This window comes from Notolepis coatsorum (assembly GCF_963971535.1).
Source record: "Notolepis coatsorum genome assembly, chromosome: 1".
NCBI classification, from domain to species: domain Eukaryota; kingdom Metazoa; phylum Chordata; class Actinopteri; order Aulopiformes; family Paralepididae; genus Notolepis; species Notolepis coatsorum.
The window spans coordinates 33,452,720-33,473,224 of NC_140165.1; the positions used below are offsets into that span (position 1 = coordinate 33,452,720).

At 44.4% G+C, this 20,505-nt stretch overlaps 1 protein-coding gene across 1 annotated transcript in view; it reads right to left on the bottom strand.

Moving 5' to 3' along the window:
* The window catches only part of LOC311229684 (uncharacterized protein), a 79,424-nt gene that overhangs the window by 55,432 nt on the left and 3,487 nt on the right, over positions 1 to 20,505 (bottom strand). Inside the window, exon 2 of the mRNA XM_084315759.1 lies at positions 6,401 to 6,942. Within this exon, the coding sequence (XP_084171885.1) occupies positions 6,401 to 6,942 (542 nt within the window). The remainder of the gene's footprint in view (positions 1 to 6,400; positions 6,943 to 20,505) is intronic.

The following is a 20,505-nucleotide window of genomic DNA, read 5'->3' on the forward strand; positions in this document are numbered from 1 at the left end:
ACACCCTAAAATCACACACACACACACACACACACACACACACACACACACACACACACACACACACACACACACACACACACACACACACACACACACACACACACACACACACACACACACACACACAAACACAAACACAAACACACACACACACACACAGACACACACACACACACACACACACACACACACACACACACACACACACACACACACACACACACACAGACACACACACACACACACGGACAGTAAATAGCACAATCTTTTCACCCACTTCCTTTAAACTGCGAGAGAACCAAGGCTATTTTCGGTCACTAATTGCATGCTATGACTCATGACATATTACATGCATCCTCCCACACTATACTGTACCTCCCAAACAGATGGAACATGTGAGAATAACCCGAGACATGACTAATGCCATTCATAGTGTGTAACAGACAGTGGGTTATTGTGTCAGTTGTCCTTGCCACTGCGTTTCGGCTGCGTTCTGACTCTCACACACACAGATCCACATCCTACTTCCTGTGGAGTAGATATGGAGGCACTGATGGAGATACCGGTATCGGAGATCAGGCTGATTCCAGGAGAAAAACAGAGTATCTGTATCTGTGAATTTCACGTCCTATAGCAAGAAGAGTCATATGTGCCGTGTCAATAGAATCAAGGCAAAGTGACTCGATCACCTATATAGGAGCTTGTTGGATTGTCAATAATGACAATGACACACAGACATTTATTCTTTCTGCATGTTCATGCTGTTGAGTAAAAGTAACGTATCTGATCAGCGCTCACTCAGTATCAGCCGATACTTAAAGGGCCACTTCACCCAAAAAAAAACAATGCTGATTTATTTTGCGCATAATCTCACACATTCATTTAGTTTCACTTTCATTTGAGTTATTGGGAGTAAACAAGTTTGAATATGGCCACCGGTGATGTCATCGGGGACATTGAATCCTTCAATTCAATTACGCAGATGAAAGAATAGCCTTGTCTTATAGGGACTGCTACTGTACCTTATCATTTCATTGAGCTGTAATCAATGCAACACCAGGATTCAATGTCCCCGATTGACATTGGTGGCGACTGGTGGCCATATTCAAACTAATTTACTCTCAATAACTGTCAAAACTAAATGTATGTGTGCAAAACCAGAGTTTTTGGATGCATGTGAAATTATGTGCAAAATAAATCAGCATTCAAGTCAAGTCAAGTCAAGCCTTGTTTTTTGGTGAAGTGTCCTTTTCACATCTCTAGCAGTGGTGGGTCTTGTTAAACATGATATGGCCTGGTTCTATGTACTGCAGATTTTATGACACATGTCAAGAGCACTTTTAGCCTACTTTATCTTCTTGGCGGCGTGGAGGGAACACAAAAGGCTTTGCTGTTGGACCGTCATAGAATGTTGGAGAGGTATCGAATGGTGAGAGAGAAGAGATGGGAACAAAGCCCAGACAGACCACTAAAAGTTCTACCATATGGGGCCGGGACCAGCGATTGATGCCACACGTCTCCATTTTCATTTTCCAGATTTTTCCAGATTGTGAAAGTACAGAATGTAAGCTTTCAAATTATGTGTCATACATTGAAATCCGAGAATGTCTGAAGAAGATGTGCTAATTTGAATCTTGTAAAACAGTCTTTTTTCTAGATGAATAAAGCTGAGAAAAACACTCTCAAAGGCAGGCCAGATTTGAACACTTCTGCCAGTTTGGGCCGGGGCATGAACAATACCCCCCTACAACCAGCCCAGCCACTCCCCTCACAAGATTCAAGAGATTTATTAGTCAGATACATACACAAGACATGTAGTGAAATGAAGGTGGCCATGCCCGCCTTGATTGTGCAAAAAAAATTTAAAATACAAATAGTAATAGAATAAAATAGAATAGATAATAAGTAGACATGATAAAAGGTACTAAGATAAAATACAATACAATGCTAAGCTTACAAATGAAAGGTAATGAGTCCTATATACACTACTATACAATATACAGTTACAGTATGCTACAGTATATGTAACTATACTATACTAACTATACTATACAAAAACATACAGTTATGTTTTTTAACGTGACCTTTGTTTTTTGTGACCTGTAGTGGCCTGGGGGAAGAAGCTGAGTCTGAGTCTCTCTGTTCTTGCTGCATTTATACAGAGGCGCTTGCCTGACCGCAGCAGCTTGAAAAGGCTATTGTTGGGGTGGTGGGGGTCCTTTATTATTCTGCAGGCTCTGGATTTGCACCTCCTGTTCTATAAGTCCTGCAGGGGTGGTGGTAGTGCAGTACCCGTAGTATGCTCTGCTGAGCGCACTACTCTCTGTAGAGCCTTCCTGTCCTGGGCAGTGCAGTTGCCAAACCAGGCAGCGATGTTCCCAGTCAGGATGCTCTCCACAGCCCCAGAGTAGAAGGACTGGAGTATTTTCCCTGATACTTTGAATTTCCTGAGTTGTCTCAGGTGGTAGAGGCGCTGCTTCGCCCTTTTTTAACACAGTGTCTGTGTGTGTTGTCCATGTCAGGTCCTCTGTGAGCTACAGCTCAGTGAAATGGTGAACATGAAGAATGTATCGAGGCCTTTGCGTATGGCTTTCCAGGAACTGCTAAAGGGGCACTTCACCAAAAACAATGCAGATTTATTTTGCACATAATCTCATACACATCCAAAAACTGTGTACACAGTCAATGTGTTAGAATATAGCCACCAGTGATGTCATCAGGGACATTGAATCCTTGTGTTGTGTTAATTACAGCTCAATGAAATGATAAGGTAGTAGTCCCTATAAGACGAGGTATTGTTATTTATTCATCTACTGTACACTATGGTGCTGTAATTAACACAACACAAGGATTCAATGTCCCTGGTCACTGGTGGCCATATTCAAAGTAATTTACTGTATATAAAATTGTTTAGGGTTTTTGGATGTGTGTGAGATTATGTGCAAACAAATTTAGATCTAGATTTCTCACCATCTCACAGAGCTGTATTAATACAGTATTAATACAGTTGACTGAAGAAACCATTTGCCCTGTGATGAACACATTTCCTCTTCAAGGTCCATCTGACTGCGCATGTGGTCAGCAGGGTCACTGATGGGGCACACGGCAGAGGTCAAATGTGAGAGAGGTCAAGTAATAGATTCACAGGGTAGCAGGGAGAGTTAAATTGGCCGTCCTTGTTGCCACCGACCGTGAGGAGAGACGCAGCGGGGAGCTGTTAAAGAGGGACGAGTCTGGCACACACACACACACACACACACACAGACATACACACAGACACACACACACAGACACACACACACACACGCAGACACACACACACACACACACACACACACACACACACACACACACACACACACACACGCACACACACACATGCACAGACACCTGCTGTTGTAGCACAGAGTGTTCTATTCAGTCTTTTTCTGTCCTTTGGGACAGGAATCCCATTATCTCCATTAAAAAAAGAAAAGTTGATAAATATGACTATAACTATGACATGTCCATTTCCTCTGTTGACATTCTCATCATTAGGGGAATTGTACATGATTTATTTTGTAATTGTACAATTACAGCTGGAGTTGCAGTGCATCCAGCAGTAAACAATAGAAGCAATTGTTAAATTGCTAGTATTTATTATATTTATTTTTGGAGGGGTAGGAGGTGTTGGCTGATGAAATAGTACCCTCTATTCAGTAAGCGTAAAATAAAACTAAAAGGGCACTCAGAGAGATGCCCAGGGCCAGACTGGGAAGATCATTCAGGCTGGGAAATACAGCCCCAGTCAGGGGGGCCCCACTAGGAACATGTTAGTTACAAAGACTTCACTTCCTGCATTCTGGTGAATTTTAGTGCATGAGAATCACAAACTGCTTAGTACAATCTACTCTTAGGACAACGTTTAACCAATATTCATCAAATAATAAAATAAATACTGTAACTTTATGCCTACATAAACATTTTTAAATGAGGTGTGGACTTCATTTCATCAGTGGTGGGTGCAGGGTGTTGAATGAAGTGTGAAAATGTAAACAAATTAACATAACAAATGAACAACAATAACTTAAAAATTTACATTGATTGATTGATTGATTGAAAACTTTATTAACAGATTGCAGAATGGGTACGGTACAGTACAGTACATCTCAATACATACAATTGTTAAGGGGATGCAGACCAGAGAAAGACTTTCATCTTGTTTACATCAGGGTCCCCCATTTTCAATTCATCGTAACATATATGACATACATGACATACAGGTAGACAGTGCTGTTACATCTATACATTTATGACATACCAGATTTGCAAATACAGTACTGTTTGTGATACGAAAAGAGTCCAGAAAAAAGAGTATATACATTTGACGTAGAAACTGTACATTGGAGGAGGTTGGGTAGGTGGGGGGGGGGGGGGGGGGGGGGGGGGGGGGGCTGTACATTGGAGGTGGTTGGGTGGGTGGGGGGAGGTTGGGTAGGAGTGGGGGGGGGGAGGTTGGGTAGGAGGGGTGGGTGGGTGCGGGACACTGTACAACTGTACAAGCAAAACTGTACATTGGAATATTGACAAGACCATACTTGGTAATTTACTGTACATTGGAGGGGGTTGTGTTAGGACATTTACAGGGGCCAGTTTCGAATTGCAGTCTCCCGTAGGTGTTTTTTGAGAGTGTTTTTGAAAGTGGGTAGTGACATATGTAAGGCGACCTTGGGTCTTTTGTAGGGCGCTATATAAAACCAAGTTATTATTATTATTATTATTATTATTATTATTATTATTATTATTATTATTATTATTATTATTATTATTATTATTATTATTATTATTATTATTATTATTATTATTATTATAACAGCTTATGTAGGTAATGTAGAGTTGCCTTCAAGGCACTTCCAACTTCCACTCAGCGGTCCCGGTGCTCCCGATGGCCAGTCCAGGCCTGGAGAAGCCTACAGCCGCACAAGCAGGCAAAGCTCTACCCATCTGGTTGACATCAGCTATGAAAATGTGTTTTTTAGGGCATGGTTTATATTTCGTTCCTGTCATGGAGCAAGACACCTCAACTGTGTTACTGCTGTCCGACAGCTGTGTTCCGCCGCTCACTCACCACTCACTGAACCACCGAGACGTCTCTGCTTACGAACCGCAGCGGTGCACTTGACAATGTTCCACATCCAACTCTACCTCTATAGCCATGAGCGGTCTCTTAAATCTTAAATAAAGTATTTGTATTTCACTTGTTAAAAAAGTAAAACAATCTCCAGGTTTGGATTCTCTCCTCCTCCAGAGGCCGTGTCTTCTGCCCCTAATGTGTGTTGACTGCATGCGTTCTGTCCTTAATGTAGACCAGCCATCTCATTCAGCCAAATAGCAAATATTCTAAATACTTCACCTTGAAACACGACGTTGCCTAACCTAGCTAACACAATCTTGTTGTAACTAAGATTTGGTGAAAAAAAGATAACTAGATTTATCAACTTTTAATAACATAGGCTTTTTCTGATTAGAACTAGATGACAGAAGACAGTTGGCCATAATAGCGAACACTAATAAATACTTACAAACATGAAACTGTTCTGACAGCACAATGTTGATTGTGTAACTAAGAGATTCGCTGTCGGATCTCTTTTTCGGCCAGTGCATGAAATATGCACTCCGTCAAGTGAGGGAGAGAGCAGTAATTTGTGGAGTAATGGCTCTGAGCAGCAACCTGTGTAGTATTGCCCTCTTGCATTCAAAACGTGTAACTTTATACTGTATCTGGACAATGATGAAAATGTATTCAAATAAGATACTTGTCATTGATCAATTTGAAAAATATTCTAGAACTTACCTGCTGGCAGTCTATGTGCGATGTTTCATCACAATTAGATCCGAACTAAGGGCAGCTGAGTGGTGCAGTGGGCAAGGCGCTCGCCTCTAATGCAAGAGATGCTGGTATCGAGCCCAGCTCTCGGCGTTGCTACCGGCTTAGCCGGCCGTCATACTAACACAATTGGCAGTGTTAGAGGGTGGGAAAGCCGGTGGGTGGGGATCGGACGTTGTGAACAGCGACTCCTACAGGTCGGTTGGGTGACGCCTGTACAGCAGAAACAGGAAGTGTCGGGGGCAGTGTGAGCCTCCCACGCGTTACTCCTCGCCACTGAGAGTTCGAGCTGTCTGGTGAAAAGATGCGACAGGCTGCCTCCTTGTGTACCGGAGGGGACACGTGATGCAAGGCTTCTATCCTCACTACAGCGGACCAGTGGGAGGCATAGTCTAGCAACGTTCAAGACAGGGGAGGGAAGAATTGGAAATATGAAATTGGGATGGGAGAAAAATAGAAAAATAGGAGAAAAAGTGGATAAAATTCAAATAATAATTAGATCCAAACTATAGAACACACACACACACTAACCTGATACTTGTCAGCATCGGCTCCGCCCGCCTGTCCCACGAAGATCCCCGCCCCGGCGTCCAGCTCCATGTCGTCCGGCGACCGCTCAAACTTCACCACCTGCGGCTCCGAGTCGCAGCCCTGGTAGAACGAGACCTGGTCCTCGAAGATGGACAGCGAGAAGCGCGACCAGCTCTCCAGCATGGCGGGCACGTCGAAGCTGGCGGCCTCGTACGAGGCCTCCGAGTCGGGCTCCGTGTAGAAGAACTGCACCCTCCGGCGGCCCGACCTCACGGCGCTCAGCTTGACGCCGATGTACATGAACTTCTGGGAGCCGTCGGCGATGGAGAAGAGGACGGCGGCGTCCCGGGTGGCGGGCTTGACGTTGAAGAGCAGGGAGAAGTGGCGGTAGAACGGGTTGGGCACGTGGGACAGGGCCGGCTGCCCCGCCGCCGCCTGCCGGCCGAAGATGTAGGCGTCGCCGCCGTTTGGCCCAAAGGTCCTGGTGATGGCGTCGGAAGGCGGGTCTCCGATGAGCTGGAGCAGAGATACGCCGCTCTCCTCTGTCAGGGGGGGAAAAGGGGGGAGACAGGGAAATCATCAACACCTCTCAGTTGTGAAGGACCACTTCGCCCCGATTTTCAACCATAGGCCTATCGTCCTGTCGTGAGGAGGACATGTGATAATTGGACGTAAAACTTCCCAACGTGTTCTGTGTCTTGAGAGTTTGGCCGCATCGCCGAACTCCCGCCTGAGAAACTCTGCCGGATGACGTCACCCGGGGCAGACCTCTGAACTGCAGACGCTATTTCCTCCAGTCGGTTCTACTGCAGACGAGAGTAATTGAGGAAATAGCGTCATCCCGGCTGCGCTTCTCAGGGAGGGGGGCGATGCAGCCTGTTCAGACACAGAACCTGTTGGTGCGTTTAACGTCCCGTTCTCACAGAACGATGGAATTCAGGTAAAAAAAAATGGGCAAAACGTCCCTTTAAGCTACACTGTTCCATCAGAAACTACATCGAGCTCCGAAGAGGTTAGGGGAACGGGGACTTAAAGGGGAAAGTCGCCCATTTCAATAAAGAAAACGTCTTGTTATTCCTGTGCCCCATGCAGTTCAGTCAATATTTTGTGAACAGGCACCACAGTCTCCAAAAGATAGAAATCAGAGATGGAGCCCTGAGCTTTGTGGACCCCGCACACCCGCCGCAGCGGGGAACATGTCTTGGAAAATGATCAGCAAATCACAAGTTCTTTGCAAATGAAACTGCAATAAATGGTTGAAATGTTAGTGGTTACACATTATTCTCATGATGCAGCTAAAACCTTTTTTACAACTAGATTGATGATACTATTATATTTAGAACAGAATGTACCATGTCGGCAATGCTCCAAAGCTCTACGCAGTTATCGTTTTTCCTCGTGATTGATATTATGGCTTCAGTAGTTGCCATGTGAACTCTGTCGTTATTTTGCCACACTGACTTTTTTCTCATGCTGTAGCGAAACTAAGTAGGCCAAACAACGACCTTAATTCCCAAAGGGGTAAAGGCCTGAGGGCAGGACAAGCAACAGGTTAGAAAACCTCTTCTTAATTGGTGTGCAAGTAAGGTCAGCCATGATGATGACTGCTGCGGTCATCATAATGCAATGGGGAAAAAACACACAAACTAACTTATGATTGGTTAAACCACGCTCCCCAGACCCCGCCCTCCACAGGTCAAATGGTAAACCCTCAAGACATACAGCCGCCAATTAACTGCTGTTAGTCGAGAACGAACCCCACATCTGGTTTCTGTTTCCTCAAGTCTGTAATGAACATGGAGTGATTAGTAGTCTGTGACAAGTATACTCCTTCATATTGTCTCCTTAATTGATTGCTGTATGACATATGTGATAGAGTCTCTACAGACCAATATGTTTGACGTAACGTCTATTAATCCTTTACATGTAGATGTATGAATGAATGACTGCATTTCTAGAGCCATTTTCTAGCACTAGGACATAAGGGCTTTAGAATGGAATGACTACATACATTATTTGGGAATAAAAGACCAGCTACACGGAAACGCCACATATATTTATATATGTAAGTATATCTTTATCTTGTGATATCAATTAACTGTATGTGAATTCAACTTGTGATAACCATATTCATCCATATCCTGATCATCTTACCTATTGTTTATTTTATTCCTAACCGTATTTACAGTGTTTGGAGTAAATAAATAACTTGGTGGCGGCCTGGATTCCTGGATTATATTGGTGCCAGAAGAGACTTGGTTCACAGGAGGAGGTGAAAGCCTCTGATTATACCCAGAACAAAATGGATCAGAGTTCATGAAGCCAAGCTTTGATGGTACTTAGGCAGGATTGCGATGGCAATGTAGCACTTGGAGTTTCTAAAGCCAGCTAGTATTCTAGTGGGACTTTGTGGGGATTTCTTATTTGTTTATTCATATTTTTTTTTATAACAAGAGAAATACTTGGCACATAATAATATAGTTCCCACAGACTGAAACAGCCAGGAGGGATAGTGAGGCACTGACCGTTAAAATTCACATGGATCTCAGCACCACTAGGGAACGAACCTCTGTGTGGATCCACGGACGGTTCCAACAGACACTGTTCTCTCAAGGGTGGCCTGTCACAACAGATTTATAACTACACGTTTCCGTTTACACAAGTTTTACCAAAGAGTCTAAACTGTACATTAAAGGGTTGCAGGGGTCAGAGATTATGGAAATTTCCCAAGGTTTCTTAATGGAGAGGAAGTACTCGAATACAGCTTGTATGACTTTAAAGAGGTCAGAGAAAGCTATTAGACATGCAGAAGCCGCCTAAACTGACACATGTATACAGAGGGATGTACATTACTTTACCACTTAAAAGAACTCGCCAACATTATGGGAAATGTGCTTACCGTGTTCTCCAGAGTCAGACAAGAAGATAGATAGCAATTTCCTCTCTGTGCGTTCAGAAAGCTATCCGGCTGCAAGCTAGCCTAGCTTAGCACAAATGAATGGAGGTGGATATGGAATGGCTAGCCTAGACATTATCCAAAAACACCTCTCCCGGAGTTTTAAGTTAGGCTAGCTGATCCGTATCGGCTTCCATTCATTTGTGCTAAGCTAGGCTAGCTTGCAGTCCGATAGCTTTCTACTGAACGCACAGAGAGGAAATTGCTATCTATCTTCTTGTCCGACTCCCATAATGTTGGTGTGTTCCTTTAAGTTACACTTAACCATGGATTTGTTTGAACATGTTTTAAGACACTGCCGTTTTATTAGACGGCAGTCACGGCACAATGTAAAATTATGAAATGCGGGCGTGAGAGAGAGAGAGAGAGAGAGAGAGAGAGAGAGAGAGAGAGAGAGAGAGAGAGAGAGAGAGAGAGAGAGAGAGAGAGATAACAAAGGTCACAGGGCTGGATTCTAACCCAGGGGGATGACGTGATCACATGGCACACTGAGGAATTTAACTGGAATGCATTTACAGTAAACATAAATTATTAGCCCAGGCTTTTATTTGCTTCAATCAATTTATTTGGGACAGATGTCTATATGGGACAGGCCTCTAATTCCTTTGCACAAAAATCTTGCTCAGCAAAGATGGGAAATATCAAATGTATTTGATTTATTTAAACCGGTATGCACCAGCATGTACACATCAAAATAAAACAAATACAGAACTGGGTATTCGTCTACTAATCCTATGGATGATTTAATTATCAACACTTCACCGCAGCAGATACCCAGTGGTGCTCAGGAAAAGATGGCCGATAAGACTGAGCTCCTGCTCTTTCCATTGAGACCTGCCTTTATTTGTCAAAACAGGTAAAAACACCCCACCTTTATTTAGGACAGGCGTCTATTTGGGACTCTGCTTTTATTTGAAGTTTTACGGTAACTAACTTTAAAGTTTACAACATGTTAGCGCAATGGCCTCATTGAAATAGTCTTCCTCGTAATGATGTACAAAATATACAGCACTGATTATTAAAGTAGGTCAGATGTATCTGTAATACTGTATAATGTAAAACAGCCTTCTCTTTCCTGTCAATTATAAATATATTTTAAGAAATGTATTTTTTCTTTTCATTTTGAATGCTAAAATATATTGTCAGGAGAGTCTGTCATAAGAAGCTACTCAAGCAATAATACATAAAAGTGTAATAAAGCAAAACTGAATCAGTTACAGCTGAGCACTTCCCACTGAACGCACCTGCCATTGGATAATCTCCCACGGAAACAAGGGCAGAGCCAGCTGTGTGTGTGTGTGTGTGTGTGCGTGTGTGTGTGTGTGTGTGTGTGTGTGTGTGTGTGTGTGTGTGTGTGTGTGTGTGTGTGTGTGTGTGTGTGTGTGTGTGTGTGTGTGTGTGTGTGTGTGTGTGTGTGTGTGTGTGTGTGTGTGTGTGTGTGTGTGTGTGTGTGTGTGTGTGTGTGTGTGTGTGTGTGTGTGTGTGTGGACCACCACAGAAGATAACGAGCATTTTAGGGCTGGAATGAGCAGATGACCTTCGCACTTTGGGATGAATATGAAAACAAATAAACTGTAATGATGTAATGACGTCAACCCAGGAGGAAGCCATTTTTTGTATGCACCTGGTCCGCAAATCGAGAGGGGATTGTCCTGTGGGAGGCCGGCACATTGGAAGTACATTGAGAAGACCACTTTTACATGTACACTACAAGCTCATATCCAGGTTAAAGGGACAGTTCACCACAAATTGTTAAATAGCGGAGTGCTATTTATCCATCCAGATCGTTTTGGTGTGATCCGCCTAGATTTGGAGATATCTGTTCCAATTGGAGCTGAACGGCACTCGGTTTGTTGGGGAATGCCACCCATTTTAATTTAATTCTGTTCAATGTTTGTGTGAGCTCTTATACCCAAATGAGATTTAAATTCTGGTTCAGACCTTTGGGTGTGAGAGCTCACACAAACACTGTATGGCCTCATGAAGTCAGAACCCCATTCATTGTCAATGGAGCAGCCCCAGATTTTACATCCCAGTGACATCACCAAGTGGAGGGTTCTCTCTTTGATTTTGAGTTTTAGGAGAGTGGTGCATGTTCACAAATACTGGCTGAACTGCCCTGGCTCACAGGAAGAAATGTGAATTCTTAAAATGGTTGACATACCCCTTTAATATCGGCATATCTCAGGTATCTTATCCAGGTTTGTCATATCCAGGATAAGAGCTTATTTGGGTTATTGTAAATGGGATATGATGTATACATGTGCCAAGAAGATAAATAGCCTACCGGTTTCCTCTCTATGCCTTCAATAGAAAGCTATCCGGCTGCACGTTAGCCTAGCTTAGCACAATGAATGGAAGCGGACAGTACCGGTTAGCCTAGGTGTTACCCAAGCTAGGCTACCGGTACTGTCCGCTTCCATTCATTGTACTAGGCTAGGCTATTATAGCTTTGTACTGAACACATAGAGAAGAAACCGGTAGGCTATTTACTGTATCGTCTTGGCACATGTATACATCATATCCCATTTACAATAACCCAAATAAGCTCTTATCCTGGTTATGCTCTTTCCATTGAGACCTGCCTTTATTTGTCAAAACAGGTAAAAACACCCCACCTTTATTTAGGACAGGCGTCTATTTGGGACTCTGCTTTTATTTGAAGTTTTACGGTAACTAACACACAGAGATGAAACTGGTATATATCTTCTTGTCTGACTCTGGAGACGACAGTAAGGGAATTTCCCATAATGTTGGCATGTTCCTTTAAAAACATTACGCCCCAAGTTTCACACCACAGCACTCATTTAAGAGTTCCTCCATCAGACCAAGGAAACTATAAAAGAAGGAAGGGTCAATATGTCAGAATGCCAGCGTTCTATGCTCTGCTTGGTGCCAGACTTTGGTGGCAGTTCTATTGAAGCCTAAATTACAATAAAAAATACCAGCTATCGGGGGGCGACAGTGGCTCGGGAGGTAGAGGAGGTAGAGCAGTCATCTGGTAATCCAGAGGTTCCCGGTTAAATTTACGCTCCTCCAGGCAGCGCGTCGAAGTGTCTGAGGAAATATATCAACCAATATATGAAACGTAAGCTAATTAACAATGTAACAAATTACTGATGATTCTGTCTGACATCCGAGGTAATAACCTGTTTAAATGACGAGGAGATGGTCATCCCATTCAACTCAATGTTGGGCAAACCGAAGGTTTCCAGTTTGCACACTTGGCATCAATGTGCGTTCATGCGCAGCGCTACACAGTGACGTGATGACCCTTCCTTAATTCTTTATAGTTTCCTTGAGTCAGACATGCTGTCATAATCAAGGCCCGGGCCTTCCTCTGCCCCCATCCTGCTGCGCCCATATATGGGCAGCTTCCTGCTACAGCGTTCCCACGTTGCCAGACGGACATCAATCAGCGCGGCTGTGAGGGATTCCCTCATCAGCAGCCACTATATCACCCCACGGATCCTGTCGTCCTTAGTCGGAGTGTTATCTAGTCATCCTAGGTACGAGGACGTATCCTACCTTGCTGCACTTCTAAGTACTGCCGACCCTTCTCTAATCTTTGTTCTCCCTGTGCCCAGGAAACCCGCTGCCTGCCTACGCCGTCTATCGAGACACCGCCTGCCCGGACGTTCCAGAGGAGAACGACGAGCACTCCAATACCACATTCTGCACATTTCTCTGTTGTACTATTGACACCTGGTACCTGTGGAATAAATATCCTAAACCACTCCATTCTCTCTCTCACTGTGTGTTCTGCTATTGGGCTCAGCCACCGCTGCCGTAACACATGCAAGTTTGGAACTAAGTCGGAAATACAAGATGGACAGATGGGAAATGCGAATGCTTTGCTAATTCCCTGGAGTGACTGCAACATAAGACCCCACCTTGGAATGAATGAAATCCAACTGTGTGGCCAAAACATCCCTCGTCCCAAATCCCATGAATGAACTGAGCAGCCGCGGGGACATTAACACTGGCAGCTTTGCCAAAAGTCAGCGGTCAGTGCTTCCAATGCCAATTTAGGCCATTTTCCAAAAGAGATGCAAGCTAGCTGATAAGCGCCAGCGAACGTGGGAAGCTAGCATGCCACCCGCTAGCGAACGTGGGAACAACCCCCACCCCAATTGGGGTCGTATTACCCCCCCATTTGGGGCGGCTAAGGCTTCTGGCCTCTGTCTCCGCATCTAACATGATTTCCTTTCCCCCACGCTGTAAAGGCATCTGGTGAGAGAGAAGCGTCTCACAGCCCTGCAGGCATCGACGAGGCCTTTCTGTGTTTTCAGATAAAACGGGATTATGGAGGCGCTGTGGCTCTGTTTTCCATCGTGGGCTGGGTCTACATATGCCCCAAGAAATCCAAGACCTGGATAGATGAGAAGATAGGTCCAGAGAGAGTCATATATTTCCTGTTTGTGTGTGTGTGTGTGTGTGTGTGTGTGTGTGTGTGTGTGTGTGTGTGTGTGTGTGTGTGTGTGTGTGTGTGTGTGGTTTGTGTGTCTGTGTGTGTGTCAGATGTCCATGGGAACACAGACCATGAGGGAGTACAATAAGCTGTAGCTTGCTGACATGATCACATAAGTATAGGCGTACCAGTCCCAGATGTCCACACTAACATGTCAGTTCAAACGTGATGAGGTGAATAGGATGTATATACTGTATGGGGATTATTCTTGACAGTCTACATGTGAACACTGAAGAGCGGTGGATAACGACAGTAGGGGTGAATACAGTAGGGGCTACAACTGTACTGTCGGGCCTGTCAAGGTGACAATGAATACACATATTATGTTGAGAGATGCCACCCAGCGTTGTCAGCATAATAGACTGAGAAATAAGTTTGATACAAGTAGTACTTCAGACCAAAACAGCTGCCCTTGAATTCTCCAGGATCTACTTAAACCAGTCCTTTCTACCTCTGATGCTATGGTTTAAAAGCAGAAGGAAGCAAGAAGGTAGAATGAGGACCTGATGCTTGATTACAAAATGTTTCCTTGTCTTCTCTCCTTCAAGCATGGGGTTCTCTTCTCCTCTTCTTCTTTATAGAAGGCCTACTTAGCTCACCTGCACTGCATCAATCATTTCAATACCAATGGTCAACCGTACAGGTATATCTGTCCCTGTGTTTGACATCATTCAGTCCTTCTGGGTTGCCCCACAGTGCAATGCAGCACAGTTTCACCCTTTAGTTAAAGGAACACGCAAACATTATAGGAAATATGCTTACCATCTTCTCCAGAGTCAGACAAGAAGGTATACCAATTTCCTCTCTTTGCGTTCAGTAGAATGCTATCCGGCTGCAAGCTAGCCTAGCTTAGCAGAAATGACAGGAAGCGGATACGGATCCTTAGCCTAGCTATTGTCCAAAAACACCAGGTTAGGCTAGTGGTCCGTATTCGCTTCCATTAATTTGTGCTAAGCTAGGCTAGCTTGCAATGCCACCGGAGAGCATTCTAGTGAACACACAGAGCGGCAATAGATATCTATCTTCTTGTCTGACTCTGGAGAAGACGGTAAGCACATTTACCATAATGTTGGCATGTTCTTTTAATCAAGTTGAAGTGACAGCCAAAGCAAATATGTTAGATGCTTTGCATTGTGGGGTGACATCTTCTTTACAAACAAATATAGTATAATGGTAGTTTGTTGGTAATTTTAGTTTTTAATACCGGCCATTGTATAAATACTTTAGCATGGTATTGCTGTGGTAGAAGTCATATCACCATGGTAGCTTCCACTTCTGTGCTTAATATCATGGTATAATCTAATAAAAAACTATGATACTGGTGGTAATATGGTACTTCTGTAATGTCTAATGATGGAAACCACTATTGTACTTTTCTTTTTAAATACCATGATACTTTTCCATAAGGGGCCGTTGCCTATTATCCTGTTATGATGTACTGTTAATAATACCAGCATCTCTGCCTGCACCTCTACAGTCACTGAGAGGTGTAAAAGGTTTGCTCATTTGCATCAGTGTTGTTCAGACAAGACATATGGGTGTTATGATGAGGACCTTTCGGTCTGGATGGGAGCTGGATGATGAAACCACACACATTTACATGCACATTAATGTGAGTTAAAACATGCACATTAACATTGCAAAATTATTTGGAATATTTGTGTATTGTATTTTTGAGTTGCCACACGTAGATATTGTATCCCCATTACATTTACCTGTGTACATCTCGCAATTGTGATAAGCTTCAATAGAGTTTATCATACAGGTAGATCAACCAGGAGAGACATGCTGACCTTGACAGAGCGAGTAAGGCCTTAACGGTGCACTATGTAGTTTTGTGAGAGTCAGAGAAGTGAATTGCTAAGGTATCATTTCATAACTAGATAAACAGGAAGATTGGATACCTGGAACACTGTTACTGTAGCTAGAAGCTAGAAAGCTTCCTGAAAGGTTACTGTTTCATTAATGGCGTTTACAAAAAGCAGGGCCAACGTTTTTTTTAATAAACAAATATAAATAAATATGGTTCACAGTGCCTACAAATTATTTTCTTTTCAATTATGATGACACAGGATAGAATAATTCTAATTACAGCAAATGTCTTTTGCTGGCTCTGCAAACAAATCCCCCTCCTCAGAAATTGCATAGTGCACCTTTAAAAAAGACCTGAATAACACTTTAACAAGATGTAAAATATAACCTTCTATTTTACTGTCTCATAGGAACTGGGATGGCTGCATGTTAGACTGTTGTTAACCCTGACAAAGTATGCAAGGTACTCTAAGAAGGGAATTCAACTAAAATATACCCAACCCACATCAAAGGACATTGAAAAATGACTTCAACTGTATGGCCCCAAATAAACACATGAGTTTCTACCCATTTCAATAAACCTGGTTGTTGTTTTCGTCTCTTGTGCAGTGAAGTGTATAGAGAACGCTCTGAAAAACGTGTTCTGCTTCAACGGTGCATATCAACATTTCCTTTGCATCTGAAAACTGTAGCAGCTCCTCATGAAAGAAAGACGGATTAGGGCAACTGTGTACAAACCACTGTATTCTCTGTGGTTTAAGACGAGGGTCTCCGTCTAACTAAGAGAATATCTTTAACCATTAAAACCCTAAACAACCCCTTAGGGAAGAAATTACATTTAATTTGGCAAGTCTGATTTGGCAAGCCTAATGTCCAAGCGAACCTGTCGTCACCCCCCCACCCCCCTGCTCAAACGCCAATGGGTTCAACTGCTGACTCTCCCAGCTGTGATTCTATCCTCTTGGGACTGAACCAACTGGCCTGTGAGCTACTGAACAGGGGGGAAACACTGCCCATCAGTTAACACTTCTAACAGAGGCGACACAGCTGGCAAATCTATGCTCTCCTCTGTTCCCAAGTCAGCCCTTAATCCATGTTTGGCTAGGCCCAGAGCACAGCCAATTACAGCTGACTGACAGAGGATCAGGGGGAAGAAAGCAACATGCTCAGTTCATTGTGACATCATAAATTAGTTCAGCTCCCCGCCCCCCTCTCCAGTTTTGTAATGGCATTTGAACTGGTTTGGAAACACAGTTAGGTTCACTTGGCTGAGATCCAAACCAACTATTGTTACTTTCCACGCAGACTTCTGGTCCGAAATGAGTGCCGCTGTGGACCAGCCGTCTGGTCTCTCTCAGCCTCAATTCATCTCTCTGTCACATTTGCCCATACTTGGTATCACTGAGAGTTGCCTATTTTTGCTACACGGACCTCTCTACCCAGCCAAAAGCTACTGCGATGGCTAGACCTGTTCAAACACGCAGGGAGTCTTCATAAACACTCATGCTTCTCACTCGTCTTTCAGTGAACTACGGTGAACCTTGCTGAACAAAAGGAAGGGGTAATTCCCCGCTCGCATGAACCCCCCCCCCCCCCCCCCAACCCTCTGTCTCTGCTCATCATTTGCAGGCCGATGGAAGATTTAATTACCGCCACCCGTTCACTGTTACAGCCGTGGCGTCACTGGAAGTGACTTTGTTCACTGAGAGGGGCTGGGGGGGGGGGGGGCGTCTGGCCGTGACCTCTGACCCCTGGCGGAGACTTTGCGCTGCCCTGTCTCTCATCCCGACCACAAGGATCCCCTTTGTTGTCGACGAGGACACCCTCGCCCTTTCTCCCAGACGGAGGAGACAAATGACACACTCTTTCCCCTGATCCGAAACCCGCTCTCCCACTCCCGGTTCTTTAGCGCCACCCCCCCAGAACCACCACCACGAGCGGATCAGATGGCCCTATTGTTTCTCTCCGATGTCTGGATGCTGAGGCAGCAGCCCCCCCACAGGGTAAATTCCAACCCATCAGATCACACAAACTGTAGAATACAGTCCAAAAAACAGAGAATGCACTGCAGTATATGGATGTGTGGTGGTTGTTATCATTTAGGCATTTGGGACATCGGCGTGCCATGGCTCGATAAGGAAAAGAATCGACTGAATACCGAGACGCTATCAGCGTGTTCCGTCTAGACGAAGCGTGTCACGACTTTTGTTGAATAATATATTGTCCCAGAAATAATTGCGATAAACAATATTATTGTCATTTTAAGACCATTTTATGCCACTGAGCATTATAAGTTATGCTAGTGTAACGGAGGTACCGCAGTCTATCCACAGTCACGAGGTACAGTAAGTGAAGTGGCTGTGGACGTTAAGCGGTACTGCAAGTAAACTCACTCCCCAGAGGCATCCAGACCCAGTAGCAAGAAGTGAATTCACCTCTTGGTATAGTGGACTGTGATGCCGCCCGCAACGCGGGAGACCGGGGTTCAACTCCCACTCAGGGCGATCCCTTAACAGGGGTCGAATCGAAAAACACAATGCAGAGTAAGATCACACCGGCTACACGTGGTGCCGTGACCCGGATGCCCTGGGTGGAGTGAGTTTAGGGGGGTGAGTGTAACGGAGGTACCGCAGTCTATCCACAGTCACGAGGTACAGTAAGTGAAGTGGCTGTGGACGTTAAGCGGTACTGCAAGTAAACTCACTCCCCAGAGGCATCCAGACCTAGTAGCAAGAAGTGAATTCACCTCTTGGTACAGTGGTCTGCCATGTCGCCCGCGGTGCGGGAGACCGGGGTTCAACTCCCACTCAGGGCGATCCCTTAACAGTAGGGATGCCCCGATCGATCGGCCACCGATCGTTATCGGCCGATAATCAGTATAAATATGCGATCGGGGAATTCCGATAATTAGTCATATTCGCCGATCGCGGAAACTGATCAAGTGGATATCTCACTCGCTTGTCTCAGACGCACAGGACCTGCAAACTGCTCCTCCTCCCTAGCCCCGCCCGTACCCGTGTAGAGTTTGTAAACACAGAGGAGGCGGACCTCCTCTGCTGAGTCTAGATAGTGCATTCGACCTGAGCTAACGTTAGCTACCTAGCTATCGTTACTGTTTAAACAAAATTACCCAGTCAACTATTCACTTTTAGTAGGCATTGTCTAACGGTATTTAGCCGGCTAGCTACTGATAGCTCCGGATATCAACAAATGCCCCAGGAAGTCTAGTAGCCCATGTTGATATCTCCGTTAGCTTGCGTTAGCTGACGTTAGTTCACGGTTCAAAACGAAATGTCCGATTGAACTAAATAGTTGTCTTAACGTCATCTAGCCGCCATGTGGCGTGTAGACGTGTAGTTCATAACTTCATAACGATACTCTTGTGCGAGTACAGATTATAGCCGCTCGTCTTTTTTTTCTCCGCCGCGAGATCATTAAAAAACTACAAGTCCCACATCGCACTAGGTCCAATCACAGTAGAGTGACGTGACTGGTTTCATGAGAAAAAAAGCAAATGACCAATCGGAAGCTATCATTTGGCTTGTTTACTTCCATCTGCTCTAGTCTATATCGGACCTCCAAGAGCTAACGTTACTGTTTAAACAATGACCCAGTCAACTATTCACTTTTAGTTTAATACATGACGAGGCATTGTCTAACGGTATCTAGCTGGCTAGCTACTGATAGCTGCTGATATCAACAAATGCTCCAGCAATAGTCTACTCGAGTGCATAATACCTCCGGTCCCTCGTTAGCTAGCTTAGCTAGCTCACGTTGATCCATCTGTCCCAGTAAACTAAATTGTCTTAACGTTATCTACCGGGCTAGCAGTAGCTACAGATAGCTCCTGATATCAATGTCTTATAACATTGATTGAATGCGTATTCGAGCTGAGGGCTTGCTGAATGTGAAATGACCAAAGCATAACGTTACCAAGGCAATAGGGTCCCGCTGCAGCGCCGGAGAATCCTTTTTGGAGCTAGGGCTACTAGAGTACACACAGACAGTGGAGCTGTTTGCAGATAGCGAGCATTTTGACTTGTTGCGTGGTGGCGATGTCTCGCAGATAATACAAGTACAAGTCTAATTATATAATATATATATTTTATTTAAAAAAAAAAAAAAAAAAAACGTTTTATATAAAATAATTTTTAATTTCTTTTTAATCAAAAACGATCGGTATCGGATCGGTATCGGCCGATATGGCTCACGACGATCGGTGATCGGTGGCAAAAAACGTGATCGGGGCATCCCTACTTAACAGGGGTCGAATCGAAACAAACACAATGCAGAGCGAGATCACACCGGCTACACTATCTGTGAGCGTCTGCCACTTTGCACTCGGGGAAAGATCGGTAATAGCCAACCGCCGGGAAGAGGGGCCCCCTCTCCTCCGAATGAGTTTTTTGTTCCTAGCTCAGAAACCTGGACAGGATGGTTATTAGATGAGCTTTTAGGATAGTTGTATATTGACCCTTTTCGTCGCCATTGTTTTTAAACAAAGTGGGCATAGCGACTTGTTCGTGTTAACGGGCTCTCCTCTCCCATCTGGCTGAAACACAAAATGTTCCCACACCGGAGCTGTGGAATGCGTCTTTGAAACAAAGTCCAAGGAATTCTGCAGTCATCAGTAAAAACACTGATTAACACATTACCTTCACTTCACCTGGTTCACTATCGCTGTCCGCCCTGTGTGTGTGTGTTTGTGTGTGTGTGTGTGTGTGTGTGTGTGTGTGTGTGTGTGTGTGTCTGTGTGTGTCTGTGTGTGTGTCTGTGTGGTGTGTGTCTGACTGTGTGTGTGTGTGTGTGTGTGTGTGTGTGTGTGTGTGTGTGTGTGTGTGTGTGTGTGTGTGTGTGTGTGTGTGT